General features: G+C 37.3%; 2 protein-coding genes and 1 long non-coding RNA gene across 3 annotated transcripts; 1 reads left to right on the forward strand and 2 right to left on the reverse strand.

The window, feature by feature from the left end:
- Positions 1-208: 208 nt before the first annotated feature.
- LOC147551939 (auxin-responsive protein IAA8-like) lies at positions 209-6,776 on the reverse strand. Its single transcript, XM_086671659.1, has 9 exons — positions 5,937-6,776; positions 4,130-4,723; positions 3,977-4,042; positions 3,827-3,892; positions 3,683-3,748; positions 3,385-3,611; positions 3,111-3,252; positions 2,000-2,061; positions 209-725 (listed from the first exon to the last, which is right to left on the reverse strand). Exons 2-9 carry the CDS (start codon positions 4,690-4,692, stop codon positions 688-690), a joined length of 1,230 nt encoding a protein of 409 aa, XP_086527785.1. The 5' UTR covers positions 4,693-4,723; positions 5,937-6,776; the 3' UTR covers positions 209-687.
- A 3,043-nt stretch (positions 6,777-9,819) lies between these two features.
- On the forward strand, positions 9,820-12,392 carry LOC147551940 (putative F-box protein At1g32420). The gene is made up of 2 exons (XM_086671658.1): positions 9,820-10,440; positions 10,623-12,392. The coding sequence occupies exons 1-2, from the start codon at positions 10,426-10,428 to the stop codon at positions 12,090-12,092; spliced, it is 1,485 nt and encodes a 494-aa protein (XP_086527784.1). The 5' UTR covers positions 9,820-10,425; the 3' UTR covers positions 12,093-12,392.
- Positions 12,393-13,115: 723 nt separating this feature from the next.
- On the reverse strand, positions 13,116-14,112 carry LOC147551941 (uncharacterized). Its single transcript, XR_015238549.1, has 3 exons — positions 13,895-14,112; positions 13,481-13,585; positions 13,116-13,353 (listed from the first exon to the last, which is right to left on the reverse strand). It is a non-coding gene; the product is annotated as an uncharacterized LOC147551941 (long non-coding RNA).
- Between the last annotated feature and the right edge of the window lie 5,125 nt (positions 14,113-19,237).

The raw sequence follows: 19,237 nt of genomic DNA on the forward strand, positions 1-19,237 counted from the left end.
TCCCCCTTGTATTTCCCAGACAAATGGGGCGCCTAATAATAATATGGTGCCTTAAACAAAGCAAAAAAAACCTCATATTTTGAACAAGAACAATATCACAATGAAAAAGAATTCCCCAATGAGTTTTTTCTACATTCGGGGACAAATTGTTTTCTCCGTAGTATCAGAATGAAAAAGAACAAAAACAAAGAGCAAAAGAACAAAAGTCTACGGCAACAGGAGAAACTGCATTTTTAAGGTTAAATACATCCTCAAAATCCACCACAACATTCTTCTTCATCTTCTTCCCAGAAATTCCACAGAAATGCGATCAACTTCAGACGTTCATCAAAGGATATGAAACAACACGTCTCCAAGCTACTTAAACAAACACGCTTATCCAAGAAATTCATCACAACAACTCTTTACAAACTAAAGCTCCTGATGGAAAGAGGAACTAGTTCATCGCTCTAGCTCGCTCTCTCCCTCTCTCCAAATTGCTAGTCAAATAGCTCAATATAAACTCTCGGAAATGATAAACAAAACAACAATAACATCAACTCCATATGCAATCAAAATTATAATAGCGATAAGAATAGCATCTACCGCATGCCCGTTTACTTCATCTGCTTGACTCACCTTCCACTTGATATTCCCTCCTTTTGACTGTTGCTTAGAATATCGGACTTATTCTGTTTCTGACATTAGCTAGTTTCTGCTCTTGCATTTCTCCACTGCCCTTGGAGCTACAAATGATCAAACAATCATATTCACGTCAGAAATTTGGATCAGATTGGAAAATGTACTAGTTAGTGAAAAAGGACGGCTGCATACCCATGTCCCCTTGACACAACTTTAACAGTTGATGGCTCGACCAGCAACGAAAAATGAAAACATAGGAGCTTGCAGACTGGAATCGGGAAGACTTCTATGTTATGTTTCTATATTTTTTTTTCTCAAGAAGATGTTATATTCTATCTAGTTTAGGTCTTCATTTTTGGGTAAGATTCTATAGGGATACCCTGGTTATTGCGAGATCTATGGAAGTTTTCAGATTACTTCGTTCATTATCTACCAGAAATTTGTTTGCAGGAAAATCCCGAAACGTTGTCGAAGTTACTTCATAAAAAAAGCGCCACAAGAAATCAAGAATGGTATTGTGTGACACGGATAGTAATTTATACCAAAATGTGTAACTCTGTAACAACACTCCTCAAAGTCTTTAGTTAAGAGCATCTCAAATGCAAAACTTCAAAAAATCTCTATTAGTCCTATATGTCAAGTCCCAGTTGAGATTTTCATTCCCAAGTGGCAAAATAGAGATCCTCTAGTTTTTGTGCATCTCCAATGAAAATCTCTGTAGTTGCTTCGACTTCTTATGTAACATGATTACATTTGTACACAAATAATTAGTTACTTTGAAGATTTATGAAGAGATGATTAAAGTGGGTTTAGAAATATTGACGACTGAGGACAATTAGAGCTATCTTAAGAGGGCACTTTATAAATAGAATATTCCCTTCAAATATCTTTATTTAACGACACCAACATCATTTCAGAGATCCAAATTGAGTTTTTGCATTGGAGAGAGTTTGTAAGAAAAAACTCTAATAGTCTGTGGCACTCAGAGTTTATTAAATAAGGTGCAGCATTGGAGATGCTCTAAACCTTATAATTTGGCAATTATGCTCAAAATATCTCGACGTTTATTACCAAGTTGTAGATGTTTTTAAAAGAGAACTACAAAGGAATTTGGAAGTGAATGAGAGAAGGCAAATTGATAATTTATGAAGTTCTACAAAAAGAGAACAAGTGGATCTAAAGCGTGAAGGTGACACTAGAACAACTATTGAATAGCTCGTGCCTAGAACTCCTTAAGTATGACAAATGTAACAATTAATCAATTAGGCTTGTCCACAAGTAACAATTTCTTATGCCCCACATGTGTATCATGCTAACCTCCGTGAGGAAAATAAACATATACCAAAAAAATGAAGAAATTAATGGAGAATAGGAGTACCTAGGCCAATGGCATCGGTGCTCTTCATGATCCTCAACCTTTTACAAGAATCGGTAAACATCCTGCCACAGACAAACTACAATCAAGTCGTTGATGCAACACAGTGTGTCATTTTGATTCATCCATTTTTTTTTCATAAGCAACGGACAAGACATCAGAAATTTGCTTTATGTCCATCAATAAACTAGATGGGAGTAACCAAATCTCAAATCTTCTCAGGTTATCCATTCACATTATGGGTGCAAAAAGAGTTGGTTTTTCTCTTTCTTCTTTCCTTGAGTAGGTTAAGAGAATTTTATGTCTTCAATAAGGATTTGGAGGACGGCAATCCTCTGATACAGTTTTTTCCAACAAGATGCCTCGAGTCACATAGACTAGGGTATTAATTATTCTCCGGCCCTAAAATGTACAATATTTTTTTTTTTTGAAACTTTGAATTAATATTAAAATGACAAGGGATGTGTACAGAGTAAGGAAAACTGATATACAACTACAAAGACCCCAACTTAGTTCTAATCCGAAATGTACAATATTAAGTAACGCATATCTTAGATAATATGGTCATTTCTCATGATGACATCAAACAGAAAATTTTGGGTTAACAGTCCTAAACATGTTGTGTTGTTCATGATTTTTCGAGCTTCCAGTATCCCATATCATGTCGATAAACAACTCATAAGCAGTTAACAGTCCTAATAAGGAATTTGACATTCAGCAGGGATACTAGTATTCATAGATGTTCCTACAGCGGCAGGAGGTGCCGACGACAGTGAGTGAAAAAGGACAACCAAAGGACACTTTCAAACATACTTTCTCATTTAGTTATTTAGTCTTTCCTTTCACCTGCGAATCTTTTACTTTTGAGCTACGTGCTTGCCTAGGTTGTTGGTCCTTCTATTACTGAGACTGTTTTTTTTTGCTTTTGGATCAGCAAGCATACACACCCACACATACACAACATGACACAGTGTGAGGTTATACAAAGTGAGGGAACTGCAATAAGAGCATCACAATTTGCAAGACGGTAAAAATAGTAAAATGGAAAATCCATTTCCAAAAGCATCTAAGAAAAAAAACGTAATGGAATAGAAAGCATGTGAATGGAACTTACTCCCATGGTACATCCCCCACAAGCATCCAGTCACCGTCTTTATCCTCGTAAGTGAGGACATCCTCTGATCCATGTAGAAGATCTTGTAGTTTACTCTCGCTCATCATTTCACTTCCTGGAGCTCCATCAGACCCACATTGACCTAACATCATACAGAAATAGCAGTATCTGGATTCATGGTAAAACTTGTACTCCCTTTAAATGCCATTCGACACACATGACATAATAATAGACCACAAAATCTGTAAAAAGTTAAGCCTCTACAATGACTCACCAATACTGAAACAGCGGAACATCTTTGAAAGAGCAGAAGAAAGCTCTTGATAGGTAGAGTAGTTCCGCAAGTCCACCTTCCTCAAATAAGGAGCACCATCCATGCTGACCTTGACATACAAGGGACCGGGGCCAGGGTTCCCGTCAACTTCATCATTGTTCTTTGAAGTAGATGCTAATGTGTTTCTCCTGAACGATCTTACTGGTGGCCAACCAACAACTTGTGCTCTGCAATGAAAAGAAGGTTAGTAACTCTTCACAAGAAAACAATTTTATGGAATATTTTAGAAAGTACTGACTCGGAAGCTGGAGGATTACTAGTATTCCTAGAAGAATCTACTGGTGGCCAAGCAACAGGTTTCGCCCTGCAGCAAAAAAGGTCCTTCAGCTTCATATGGTGATCCAAATATACTTCTCAAAAAGTTTGGAAATGGGTTACTCACTTCAAAGATGGAGTATTGCAAGTGTTATTTGAAGATTTGATTGGAGGCCAGCCTACAAGTTGTGTCCTGCCATGAGAGAAAGGTGAGCAACTCCGTATGTGATAAAAATATAATCCATGTTACCGAACTTTCTTTTTAACAAGTACTCACTTAGAAGCTGAAGAAGTTATATTGTTGTTAGAAGATTTTATTGGTGGCCAACCTACAACTTGTTTCCTGCAATGAACGAAAAGTTAGCAGCTCTACAAACTGGTAAATCTAGGTCCAATTCATTATACAATTTAAGAACAAGGAAGTATTCACTTTGCAGCAGGGAGGTTACTAGTGCCAGTAGAAGAGCCCGTCTTGCTATTTCCAGTTGCAGCTTGAATCCCATCCTTTAATCCTTCTCGGGACAAAATCTGTTTTTGCTTTTCCAGCTCAGGCCTAGTGTTCTCATCTACCAAATGAGATTTGACTCCTAAATTTGTAGGTCTAGTGGAGATCCCACTCATGGCATCCGAAAATCCTCTTTTGTTGCCCAATAAAACTGGCTTCTGGATTGAGGAAAAATTACCATCCTTTGAAGGAAGTAAAGAAAAGAATTGCTTCTCATTGACGTTAAGCTCTGGGTCACTCTCAGGTGATTGAGGTCCAGGAAGCCCAAGCCTCAACTCTGTTGCTTTCAGATTCAAATTGCTCTTCTTTTCATCAGACAAGTTCGAGACTACATACTTATCTTCTGGAGGACAAACGGATAGTCCCATGTAGTTACGCTCTTTCAATTCGGAGTTAGTCTGGAATCCGATATCCACAGGGACTGAAGATTTCTCTAAAGATATATTACTTTTTCCCTGCTCCATAACACCATGCAACGGCGGAGACATCGATCTATAGAACTCCGTATTTTGCTTTAACCTGCTTGCAATTGGAACCATCAACTTTTCATCCAAACAAAACCCAGTAAACAAAACTAATCTTGAAACACTATTTTGGTCTTTGAATCCCCTATTCGGACGAGTCCAGTTATAACATCTCCAGTGCAAGACTAAAATTGAAAATCTCTATGTGCCACTTAGGATTTTTTGAGTTTGTTACAAAAAAACTCTCTCCGACGCGAAACTCAATTTGGGTCTAAAGATGATGTGGCAGCATTTAATTCTAAGATATCTCAAGAAGAAACTCAATATTTGAGATTTCTTTTGAGGATCTCAATTGTCCACTCAATATTAAAAGCAAAACTGCCCATCCAGGAAATGACACCTAAGTACTTTTTAAGTTGTTAGAGTGTTGAAGTGGAGATGTCTTTTGAATTGAGGATTTCAACACTGCCGAAAGAGAATCTCAATTGAGATTTGACACAGTAAAGTTTGAGTTTTATTTAGTTTTGCATTGGAGATGCTCTAAGTTTCAACGGGAAAGAAATTCCTAATACTCTTTTTGGCATAAAAATACCAAAATAAGAGAAGATCAAATTCAATAAATGAAAGTTAAAAAAAAAAAAAAAAAGGAAACTCATAAAACTTTACTTTTGGCATGAAAAGGCAATACAAAATGATCAACTCAAACCAGGGAAGAATATTCTACAAAAATAAAGCAAATAGAAGACAAGCAGAACCCTTAGCTATATGGAATTTTATCATCCAAAAAAGGGAACACCATCAAAGGGGAAAGAAAGATAATGTCTTTATTTTACAGAATACCTAGAGATCAAAAATTCAAGTAAACTAACCCTAAAACTGAACTCCAACTACAGAAATCATACACACACTTCACCCCAAATACTATTTTCTTCAGGAAACAAAATGACATATATAACTAGAAATCCTCACTTAATTCCACAGTTTCAGCTGGGAAGAACCTATAAAAACAAAATTTAAGCAGAAAAAAACCCTAGATTTTAGAGATCAAACAAAAAGTGCAGAACCAAACTAAAAAATGTATCATTTTAACAGAAATCCAAGACCCAAAGTAATTTATCTAAGTTGTCCAAAAAGTAAGTAATTTAACAAAATCCCAAGATAAATTCAGTGAAATTACTACCAAATAGACTAGAAAAAATGAACAACACCCACAGAAACACCACTAAAAACTCAAAAAAAAAATCAGACATGGGATTTTGAAATCATACCTCAAGAAATTTAGTGGATCGATTAGAGCTTCCTTGGATTGACTAAATATCTTGTAGTTAACTAAGGTCCCTCCATTTTTGTAGAAAATTACAAAATCTTGAGCTCCTCCTAATCTTGCTGTGAAAATCGAAGCTCAAAAAAGTGAGTTGTTTCTTTAATCTTTATATTTTTGTTTCAAGAAATTCTGACCCAAAATTCGGATAGCTTTACTTTTATACTTTATGATTAAAACACGAGGAATCAAATAAATGGCTGTGATATTTTTCATTGAGTAAATCGTAACCGTTGAAATATGTTATCTAGAGTAGAAAATTATTTATGGCCAGCCCTTTGCGGAATGCTAAATAGTTTCCGGACTGTTAAGACTTGGTAAAAAATTAGTCAATTTTATTTGACAATTTTATTTTGTAAGTTGTTATGGGGAAATAAAAACCTCCACCTCACCTCACTCCACCTCACCTCTCTCTCCCCACCTAACCTCTTCTCTCTCTCCTCCATCTCATCTCTTCTCTCTGCCACCTCATCTTATTGCTACTTCATCATCTTCACTGGCAAAGGTCGCCGGTCGGCCAAGTTTCCGTCCGGCGACCTTCAAACATAAAAAGTAAATTGTATTTATTTATTTTTTATTTCATCTCTCCTCTCTCTCAAAAAAAAAAATTCATCTCCTCTCTCTCTAAACTCTAGCGAAGGGGGTAGGTCTGTTCCGCCGGAACAGACCTTCAAGGTCTGCTGGACGACCTCAGGCGAATGGAAACCCCCTTCGCCGGAGTTTAGAGAGAGAGAGGAGATGAAGAAAAAAAAAATTGAGATAGAGGAGAGATGAAATAAATAAAAAATTTCATGGTCGTCGGCCGGAAATTTCCGGTCGGCGACCTTGTCGGAGAAGAGAGAGAGGTGGGGTGGTGAGAGAGAGCAGAGAGGTGAGGTGGAAAATTTCTCCAGAAAATTTTCAAAATTTTACATATTCCTTTTAAAATTTCACACCCCGGAAACTATTTACCTTTCCCGAAAGCGCTGGCCTTATTTATCTGTTTCTATATTCAAATTTTATTTCTTTCTCGACCAAACCGACTAGACTAAACCCAATCAATCACATTTTTTTAATCAAACCTAACTTGCTTGGCTAGACTTCGTTTGGAACATTGATAAACCAAAATGTGTTTGGTTTGGTTTCCGCTAGGTGATTTGGAAATTGCTCAAGCCAAAACTGATCGGTATAAGCTTTCTTGAGTGAGAGGCCCAAAAAATGGAGGGTAAATAAGCATTACTTCCAGTCCAAAATAAAAATGAGAACCCCAGTCCAAATTGTCAGAACAGCTCACACTTTTCTGATTATTATTTATCTCTCTTTTACCCCTCCACGGAAAATTTCCGTTGGATATGGACGGAGTTTTGCTTCAGATTCGGGAATTTGGTGCTCGGATTAATCACAAAGAAATTGATTTTTTTTTCTACTTCGTAAATACTTACTCCAAGGGTTAATTCCAATTTGGCTCAAATTTATGACCAATTAGAAATTTTAGCCCTTCTATTTGTCCGACATTCTGAAATAGTCCCCAAAATTTCTCAAAATTGAAAGCAAATTTCACAAAAAAAAGGTTTAGGTTGAGAGGTGGCTATTTTTTTTTTCTTTCTTATTTACTCTTTCCGAGCGATTTCTCGTTAGGCTTCGGATTTCCTTCTCTAAAGAAGAGAGACCTAACTCTCTAGGGTTGCAGTTGGTAAGAGACAGGATATCATGGACGTCTTGCTGAGGCTTCCAAGTACAACTAACTGTATTCCGGGGAGGATCAGCTGCTCCTGTCTCATTCCTTATCCTACACTCGCCTGCTTGAAAGCGGATTGCTACTGTACTGATTTGGCACTTGCTGCAGAGAGAGGCGATCGGGCCTATGAATTTGATCAGTTGAGACCAATGCCTGTTGCTTGTCCCTTAATGTTTCTTAGGGTTGAAAGAAGAAATGAGATGCATTGAAACCCCGACCAAGCTAACTAGCAGACACCTCTCCGTTTAGTCACTCGGATTCCGTCTACCCTTCGGGTACTGTCCATACCCTTGTGGACTTGTTGCTGAAAAGAAAGGGGAGTTGAGACGATCAACCTATGGAGATATAGCTTCTTACTCAACCTAAAGGGATATTTCCATCGAGACACAATGCTCCATTTTGCTGGGCGTAGACCAGGCAGGCGATCCCCTACTCCCACCAAGGTCTGGTGACCAACGATTCAGGAAGTGCGATAAAGACTTAGTTCTTCCCCTGAGGTGAGGAGAGACTCTATGAATGGCACACTAGCACTCGTAACTACAACCTCCTACTCCCCCTCGTCCCGTTTCTTGTTCCTCCAAATCAATCCCCCACTCAAACTAGCTGCCTTCTTAATCGACCGCTCCACCCCATTACCTGCCTTTCCCTACCGATGATGAAACCAAGCGAACCATATTCATTCATACGTGATTGAATCACAATAGATACATGGATGATCATAATTATTTCTCTCTTCAAACATCGTGAGAGTTGCATACCTTTAAATGCAAAGTGCCTCATAATGAGAAAGAAATTGGACTACACACGACTCAAGAAAATGACCTTAAAAGTCGAAAATGAAAGGATCCTATAGATCACAGATGAAAAGACCCTAAACGTCACCAAAATAACAAATAACACAAAATAAGAATAAACTAATTTACATCCCTGTCACATCGCCGAAAACCGCCATTTTCGCCGGAAAACCGCTATTGTCGCCGAAAAACTGCTTTCATCGTCGGAAACCATTGCATCACCGGAGAACCGCCTCCATCTCAGAAAAATCGTCGCGGCTGCTGTTTTAATATTAGGGTTAATTCCGTTTTGGCCCCCGATTTGTGACCAACTGGCCGTTTTAGCCCCCATAAGTGTCCGGCAGTTCGTTTTGGCCCCAAAAATTTCCTATTTGGCCCCAAATTTTATCCAACGTCCCAATTCTACCCCGGTGGCATTTCTGTAATTTTTATTTTTTCTTTTTGTTTTGTCCACCTCATCTAATCTCTCTCCTCCACCACACCACCTCCTCTCCACCTCACCCTTCTTCTCCGGCAGGATGTTGCCGGCCGGAATAAAAAATTCCGGCCGGCCACTTTTAAAAAAAAAAAAAAAAATCTCTCTCTTCTTCTTCCTTTCTCTCTCTTCTTCCTCTCTCTTCTGCCTCTCTCTTCTTCCTCCTTTCTCTCTCTTCTTCCTCCTTTCTCTCTCTTCTTCCTCCTTTCACTCTCTCCTCTCTTTATCTCTCTCTATTCCGGCGAAGGTAATCCTTCGCCGGAAAATTCTGGATCTGGGATTTCCCCAGATCCAGATCCCCTTCGTCTGGGAAATCCCAGACGAAGAGAACCTTCTCTTCGTCTGGGATTCCAGACGAAGAGAACCCTCTCTTCGTCTGGGAGATTCCAGACGAAGAGAACCTCCTTCGCCGGAAATTGGGAGAGATAAAGAGAGGAGGGAGAGAGAAGAGGAGAGAGAGAAAGGAGGAAGAAGAGAGAGAGAGAGAGAAAGGAGGAAGAAGAGAGAGAAAGGAAGAAGAAGAGAGAGAAATTTTTTTTTTTTTACTAAAGTGGCCGGCCGGAATTTTTTATTCCGGCCGGCAACACTCCGCCGGAGAAGAAGGGTGAGGTGGAGAGGAGGTGGTGTGGTGGAGGAGTGATAAGATGAGGTGGATGATAAAGAAAGGTGTGATGTGGTTTTTTTTTGTTTTTAACCTTTTTAACAAATAATTCTGTTTTGGCCCCCGAGGATAATTTCGTCAAAAATTTAGCCCTTGGGGCCAAAACGAACTGCCGGACACTTATGGGGGCTAAAACGGCCAGTTGGTCACAAATCGGGGGCCAAAACGGAATTAACCCTTAATATTATACAAACTCCTGCATCCCCGCCACCCTAAACCACCACCCTTTTGCCACCACCACACCACCACCATCACTTACACCACCACAGTATTCACTCCACCACCACACCACCATCACAAAACACCACCATACCACCACCACAAATATCCGGTCGCTTCATCATCAACATCCCACCACCACTTCTCCATAACCACCATCATATCATCATCATCACAAAACACCACCACTGAACCCCCACTACCACAACATCACCATCACCAAGCACCACCAGATCTTGCCATACAACCCATACACATCACCACCACCACGACTAAAACCAGAGAGGAACTAGTAGATCCGATCTTGTCGTGATCGATTCGTACCATCACAACGGTTTAACTGTAAAGAGAGAGAGAGAGGGAGGAAAGAGAGGCAAAACAGAAATACTACTAGATCTGAACCGGTTAGTTATAGAAACTTAGAGAGAGTAGAGGTCACTAATTGATTGCCGACAAACCCAAACACATATATAAATCGTGTTTTGGGGGTTTACAAGTGAAACCCTAGGTAAGCTTAAGAATTCTACTCTCTTCTCTCCTGGTGATCTGGTTGGAGTCAAGAAGCAGAGGATGTTCTCTAAACTGGTATGTGTAGTTTTGAAGTTAAAGGTGGTTCCTTTTTTTTTTTTCTTAGCTATGCCTCTTTCTTCAACCTCAAAAAGTTTCAATTTTTAATCCAAACACTAAATTTATGAAAAAAAATTTAGGAATTGTTGTTGGTATTGATCTTTTCTTGTCTTCTTTTTTATTTGTTGCTATGTTGGTAGTGGTGGTTGAGAACTAATGAGAAGGAGTGGGTAAAAGCCATTGTCAATCCTTTTAGATTTAAGAAGAAAAGTAAGAAGAAGAAGAATTTGAAAAGAAATACGAAAACAGCGAAGAAGACCCTTACTTTAAGTAGTAATGGTGGTGGTATTATTGGAGGTGATACTGCATTATTATTTGAGATACTAAGCAGAGTTCCAGCCTTGCCACTTATGAGATTCAAGTCTGTATGTAAACAATGGCTTTTCTTTATCGAACAAGACCCTTACTTTATTAATTTACAACGTTCAAGATCGGAGACACAGTTCGTGATCATGGTTCATAAATTTGACCCAAACCGAAAAAATAACGTATGTAACTTACATTCCGAGGACATCTTCTTGACAGCTAATTTGTTGCTTAAACAGCGCAATATAGCAACTTCAACAACAACAGAGGCGGCAGCACCTGCTGCTGCAATAGACATTCATACCACAACTAAGATTAAATATATGCCTTATCAAAGTATTACGAAACCCGTAAATGGTTTGATCGGTTTCATGAATTCGAAGTCCGTTAAGGGTGCATGTGTATATAATATAGCTACAAAAGAAGAAATGCCGTGGATTAGATCAAAACTTGTAGAAACAGAAAGACAGAAGTATGGAAAATTCATATACTTTAACTGGTTTTACGCGAATTGTCAACTTGGAATGGATCCTGCTACTAATGAACACAAATTGGTTTGTATATGGAATATAAGTAGATCGAATCTTATCTATAATGTGTGCGAGGTCTTGACAGTTGCAAGAAAACGTGGAAATAACACATGGAGAAGGATCGAAGAGGTTCCACCGGATCACTTCAGCCAAATTTCTGTTTATGTGAATGGTTCTATATATTGGACCACTCATGCGCTCTGGAATCAGCATTGGGACATAATTAAACGTCCTGTCTGTATACTGGCATTTGATATGGGAAGTGAGAAGTTCAGAGAGATCCCAATCCCTGATTTCATTCTTAATCAGCCTAGGGATTACGACGATCTATTTTGTCAAACGGGCATCGATTTACTAGAAGTGGGTGGGCGTGTGGGTTTGTTAGTTAGAATGAGTGGTCACCTTGCCAAGTTGTGGATATTTGACAATTCCTGTGATGATAAAAAGAAGGCTTATTCTACCACTACTACTAGTTCTAGTATTAATGCTAGTTCAGAGCAGAATTGGTCTGAACTAACTATTACATTACCTTTTTATTGGGGGCGTAAGCATCGTTGTCGTGTCTACTTTCATTCAGTGGCCGGAAAAGATGACCAGATAATGTTAACAAGAGTGAATGAGCGGGAACTTGTATCTTTCTATTGCTACAACTGGAAGAAGAATAGCTTCATGGAGTTTGGAATCAATGAAATACCCTCATCTGTTCCAGATATCAATTCCGCCATTCTATTTTCGACATTTGAGGGAGGCCTTTTGCCTATCCAAAGCAGGTAGTAGCTTCTATTTATGATGCAGCAGCAGCAGCCAGTTCGAGTTTATTTACTTAAGTTTTATCATATTATCTTTTTATAAGTTATTATTACTCAAGTTTTAATGGTATTAGATTGTTGTTCGTCAGCAACTTCCAAAATTAAGTGTCCCACCCCATGCTTTTAGATTAACCAGGTTTGCTCCACTATGTATCTTGACTTATGAACACACCGAGGATCTATAAGAGCGGAAAATTTGATAATTTTTGTCTTTGATCTATGTAAGTGCCATTATTTTAAAATCAAAGCGTAGTTCCATTGCATAGATTTTGTGTTTGATCTACATGGTCCTGCAGCTGATCAACGCTTCCTGGCAAGAAATGTAATGATGTTTGACACAATATTTGCTGCATATCATGATGCCAGGAGCTGCATTAGGAAGGACTTGGTATATACTATAATTTGGTGGTGTTGTGATGGATGCATGTCTATTATGACGAATCATGTTTAACGTTGCCCTTTCAGGTATATGTAGGCAACAAACTGACAAAGACAAATCGTTTTAGGAGCCTAAAAGAACACTCTGTTTTTATTGTAATATGGTCTGCCGTACCTTCTAGATTCATAATGATATTTATAGCCTCACATATTTGAGAAGAACGGCTCCCGCTATAAGTTCAAACTCAAGCTTTGTGAATACAGTGTCAGTTTGAATTGGCTCTTCGAGCACTAGCCTAGATCAAGTTCCATGTATTTGTCAAACTTATGTGGCGAAACATGGACAATACATGTGAGTGCAAGGGGTTGGACTGCAACATTTCGGCCCTACTTGAGGTCCAAAAGTACCCCGATAACAAGACTCAGGGCCAAAAAAAGGTCATCGAACTTAGAGGCTGGGCTCCATATCGTAATTGTGTTATGTCGTACTTTGTCTAGATTCAAATTGTTGCTGCCCAAAATATAGCCCATAGGCATCATTCTTGTTCAACCTTCTTTTTGAAGATTTACCGTATAATATAAAATTCAACCCAAGCGAAAAAAGAATACATTAGAGGAATCGACTGCATAGATATAGTCGGTGGCATATAAGTTTCTGATAAAAGCACTTCAAACACATACACACTGAAAAAAAGAAATGCACAACTCTTGGGGTCCTTTGAGTTTATAACAAGTTCTAAAAAGACCAACATAAAATCAAGAAGAAACTAATATTACTGTTGTCCCCTAACATTCAAATTCACCGGTGTACAGAAGCTCTCTGCTAGTGTGGCCATCAAACAAAACATCTGACAACACAAACAACAACAAAAGTGGAATAACCAGAGTTAAATGATTATATAGAATACGAAACCAAATGGAACGTTACGCAAAGAATTTTAAAAAGATACAAGTGTTGGTTTTCAAAGAACATACCGAGGCTATACGAGTATTACAGGAAACGACGTGCATGAAAGTCTAACTCTAAAGCCTCTATGTGTACACGCTCCATGACAACTTCACCTACCTTGAACATACAGACTGGAAAAAAAATGGTAAGTATAAGAACAAAATTTAAGCAGAAAAAAAACCCTAGATTTCAGAGATCAATAAAATCAAACAAAAAGTGCAGAACCAAACTAAAAAATGCATCATTTAACAGAAAATCAAGACCCAAAATAATTCATCTAAGTTGTCCAAAAAGTAAGTAATTTAACAAAATCCCAAGATAAATTCAGTTAAATTACTACCAAATAGACCAGAAAAATTGAACAACACCCACAAAAACACCACTAAAAACTCAAAAAAAAAAAAAAAAAAAAAATCAGATATGGGATTTTGAAATCATACCTCAAGATATTTAGTGGATCGATTAGAGCTTCCTTGGATTGACTAAATATCTTGTGAGTTAACTAAGGTCCCTCCATTTTTGTAGAAAATTACAAAATCTTGAGCTCCTAATCTTGCTGTGAAAATCGAAGCTCAAAAAAGTGAGTTGTTTCTTTAATCTTTATATTTTTGTTTCAAGAAATTCTGACCCAAAATTCGGATAGCTTACTTTTATACTTCATGATTAAAACACGAAGAATCAAATAAATGGCTGTGATATTTTTTATTGAGTAAATCGTAACCGTTAAAATATCTTATCTAGAGTAGAAAATTATTTTCTATTTCTATATTGAAATTTTATTTCTCGGCCAAACCGACTAGATCATGTTGGAATATATTGCTAACAATTTGAAATGGAAAAAATCAGAAAAATATGATGTTGTTATACACGAAACTTCAAAGCTCGATTATATCGATTCTTTTAGACAGAAATTCGCCCCCTTCTGGTAAAACCACGAGTACACAACGGGTATGGAATTTTGCCTTCAGGATACGATGAAGTCTTAACAACTATCTTGGTTCAAAGTATGTATGCCTTGACTAAGATCGAGAACACTCCGAATATAATCTGATAATGCCAAAAGAAATGTCTTCAATCGACCAAAAGAAAACAAATCACTTAACAAAGACTAGAAAATAATTTTGAGAGAGAGAGGTTGAAGGAAATAGAGAGAGATAGATTCTGGATTCTTTTTTTTTTTTACTGTTAACAATTCAACACCATGGAAACCAATTTATAGGAACGTGAGAGATGGGATTGCATCCCATCACATGGTCTGTATCTCATCACATTTCAAATTCAATGGGTACACCCATTCAAAATTACTTTTCACTTCCAAATGCATGAAAGGATCTTCCTTTCATTAGAGAGGCACTTCCTTTCGGGACTCTCTCCATCTATCAAATTTTGAAAAATCTCCAACATTCCCCCACCATTTTCGAAAATTTGAAAGTTATAAAATAACTCAACAAAAACGAAATATAGAAGACAAAATAAAAGAAAACAAACAACTTTGGCATTATCGTAGAAACTTATACATACATGATAGGTATCTTATGGATTTGAACCTTCACTTAGTGCAAACAACTCAAAGCTTTATCAGAATGCTATGGTGAACGTATCTTGAACCAAGAATCCTTTAGTGATGAAACCGGAGCCGTCGCACATACTTGTTTCGGTGAATCAGAGTGTTCATACTCCGCACATTAATGGCCATGTGCAATATCCCTTTCATGAGTCTTCTTCGGAAAACGGTCTTATTTTCTTAGGAGACGGCCTGATCTCCACACTCACTTAGGTAAGTCCACTTGAGGTGTTTCCGCGAGGCACCACTTAAAAATTAGGACTTATTAAGGATTTATCATCCATCCTTTGTCTTGCAGAAAACCAATACTAGCTCAGAAATGAGAGAATATAAATTGCTAGTATTCCATAATCGCGAAAGCTTTAACTTGTTGGTACCCGTTGAACTTTGCCTATCTATTTCAAGACATAAGTTGGGTTTCCGTTAAAGGCGATCAACCTTCATTCACAGACCTGAGTCCCATTTCCTTATTCTTAACCGAGACCATTACTTTAGGAAGTCCTTTAGTTAATGGGTCCGCTAAGTTTTTCTTTGTTTCTACATAGTCGACTGTAATTACTCCTGTCTTGAGTAATTGTCTCACAAATTGATGTCTGAGACTCACGTGTCTCGACTTGCCATTGTAGGTCTTATTTGCAACGTTATAAAGTGTTGCCTGATTGTCACAATTTATCATGACCGGTGGAGATGGCTTCTTCCATATTAGGATTTCTTCTAGCAAATTTCTAAGCCATTCCGCTTCCTTGCTTGCATCTGCTAATGCAATTAATTCTGACAACATAGTTGAATCAGAAATTATGGTCTGCTTCTTGGATCCCCAAGACACAGCAGCACCACCTAAAGTAAAAATCCATCCAGTGGTAGATTTTGACTTTGTCTCAATACTATTCCAGCTGGCATCGCTATATCCTTCTAATATAGCGGGGTCTCCTTTAAAATGTAAACCATAATCCATGGTTCCCTTCAGGTAACTTAACACTCTAGAAATAGCTTTCCAATGCTCTGGTCCTGGATTACTCGTAAATCGACACAGTACACTGACAGCGTAGGCTATGTCAGGTCTAGTGCAGTGCATCGCATACATCAGACTACCTATAACACTAGCATACTCAAGTTGAGCTTGGGCACGACCAGTATTCTTCAGTAATTTAATACTGGGGTCCATTGGAGTTGGAGCTGGTTTATGATCAAAGTGATCATACCTTTTCAGAATTTTCTCGATGTAATGTGTTTGACTTAAAGCCAATACATTATCCTTTCTTAGAATTTTAATTCCTAAGATAACATCAGCCACCCCAAGATCCTTCATATCAAACTTTGATGATAAGAATTTTTTCGTTTCTTCAACAGAAGATAAATCAGTTCCAAAAATGAGCATTGTAGATAGAAGTAGACAAGGCATTCAGAATATGACCACGACAAAGAAAATCGTCTTCCTTTCGCTTCCTTCGTTTTTCCCGTAATTCAGAAGAGTCTTCAGGAGTCTCATCAGGAATTTTGTCAAGAACCCCTTCTATTATATAAAATAATTTGATTGAAGTCAGAAAGAACCGTAGTTTTTCTTGCCACCTTGTAAAATTTTCTCCATTGAAACTTTCAAGACGTGTGTAGTCTTGATTCATAACGCGAAAAGATTGAGTCAATGATGTTGATGCTTCCATTTCAAAACTAAGCGAGAATTTCTGTCTAAAAATTGTTGGAATATATTGCTAACAATTTGAAATGGAAAAAATCAGAAAAATATGATGTTGTTATACACGAAACTTCAAAGCTCGATTATATCGATTCTTTTAGACAGAAATTCGCCCCCTTCTGGTAAAACCACGAGTACACAACGGGTATGGAATTTTGCCTTCAGGATACGATGAAGTCTTAACAACTATCTTGGTTCAAAGTATGTACGCCTTGACTAAGATCGAGAACACTCCGAATATAATCTGATAATGCCAAAAGAAATGTCTTCAATCGACCAAAAGAAAACAAATCACTTAACAAAGACTAGAAAATAATTTTGAGAGAGAGAGGTTGAAGGAAATAGAGAGAGATAGATTCTGGATTTTTTTTTTTTTTTACTGTTAACAATTCAACACCATGGAAACCAATTTATAGGAACGTGAGAGATGGGATTGCATCCCATCACATGGTCTGTATCTCATCACATTTCAAATTCAATGGGTACACCCATTCAAAATTACTTTTCACTTCCAAATGCATGAAAGGATCTTCCTTTCATTAGAGAGGCACTTCCTTTTGGGACTCTCTCCATCTATCAAATTTTGAAAAATCTCCAACAGATCAAACCCAATAGGTCAGATTCTTTTTATCAAACCTAACTTGTTTGGTTCGATTTCGTTTGGAAAATTGATCAATCAAAGTGTTTGGTTTGGTTTCTGCTAGGAGTTTTGGAAATTGCTCAAGCCAAAACTGAACGATATAATCCAAAATTAAGTTATTATACAATTGCGTAAAGTTTACTAAATAGATCAATTCAAATAATAGAAACATAACAGTCAATCGAGCATAATAAAGAAGGAAGAAAAGTTAAATCTCATGTGTTCATTTAGGAGTTCGAAAGCTAAAGTAAATGTCATATTTTTGTTTTTCGATTTTCTCATGTTTAGCTTAGTGGGTTAAGATCACTAAGACCGACCAATCAAATCTAGGTAAGGTATACTGGATCGCAGCTAAGAACGTCCCAAAGATCTTGGGAAGAACTAAAGATGAGTTATTAGTAAAAAAAACAGAGAACTGAAATGGTTTTTAGAAGGCCATATTGTTACAACCCTCCAAACTGAGATGATCTCCATCTTTGACATAGAGGAACAGTGAGCTAAAAAAGAATTCTGAGTTGGACACTAATGCAAATAAAAATAAATAATTGAAGTTTTAAAAGTATTAATTTTAATATCGAGATACTAAAGGTTATCAAGGAATACTGGATGAAGTGTCATTCGATTAAAATGATGATGAACAAATGTTTACACTGGTTGCGTCTATTGACTAAACTGTCAACGAAATGTCAACAATGAGAGTCAACATTGACATTAAGCACATTAAAGAACGACTTTAGACTTGTAAATTGAGTGCGTAAAGGAGTTTACATGTTGTGACTCAAAATTACTCACTCTTGTCATCTGAAATAAAATAATTTATTTCGTCATTAAATTTTGATTTAGTATTTATTTCGTCGTTAGATTAAGGTTGACTAATTGTGACGACACATTATTAGGGTTACTAATTACTTCAACTTATTCATTGTTGTCTGATGGTCTGATATTTCAATTCATGAGATGGCTCGATTTCGACATCTGTGTAGATGATTAGATTAAAATCTTGAAGCTTAAGAAGGTGATCAGTCGACTAGTGGTCGATTTGATTAGCAACATAACGGACTGTCAAGATTTTTAATATATATCAATAATTTTTGTCTTACTTGAGAGTCGACTGGAGTCATCAGAGTGTGTGACCAATGATGATTATGTTGATCGAATTTATATTCCGAAGTAAGTTGCATTCTTACAAATGTAATTTGTTACTTAGAAATTTTGAGTAAAATTCAAATCATTTTTTTCTGATTTACTCGGTGCCTAACAGACCGATACCTAATATACTGTCACGATAAACAGACACAGATTGAGAGTTTAAGGAGAAATTCTGAATCGTCGTCTGTCCATTTTGTCCGACAGTCCAAGCGGTCAAAGTTGAGATATGTTTGTTCCTTCCGGACCAGGAGGATATCTGTCGTCGGACTGCGTGTTCGGTCTGATTCACACCCCTATTCTTGGGCCGTTAGTAAGATACATGTACATGAATGAGAAAACTCATTGAAATATATGGAAATTAGTGAAAACAAGTAAATCATTTCAGATGATCTATTTTCTTAAAACAATAGCTAATTATATCGTATTGATCCTAAATTACTCTGACTAATTAGTCGAATTTTGGTGAGATAATGGTTACATGTGATTTTTTTTTTCCTTAAAAAAATAATTAAGTTCTATATACAGAAGTTGAAGCACCTGACGAGAATTATCCCGAAGGTAATAAATGATTAGTCATTAAGTTCATAAAGGATTTGACTTACATTTATAAATTATTTATATGAATAAAATATCCTCAAGTTAAATTATGAAGTGTAAAATGAACTTTACTGTGACTCTTGAAGAGTGTATCAAACCTTTAAAGTAGAGTATCGAAAAAGATTATTCGAGAAGAGAAA

Source organism: Eschscholzia californica, unplaced genomic scaffold, assembly GCF_041429995.1.
Source record: "Eschscholzia californica isolate CP2 unplaced genomic scaffold, dmEscCali1.0.p SCAF_3, whole genome shotgun sequence".
NCBI lineage: Eukaryota > Viridiplantae > Streptophyta > Magnoliopsida > Ranunculales > Papaveraceae > Eschscholzia > Eschscholzia californica.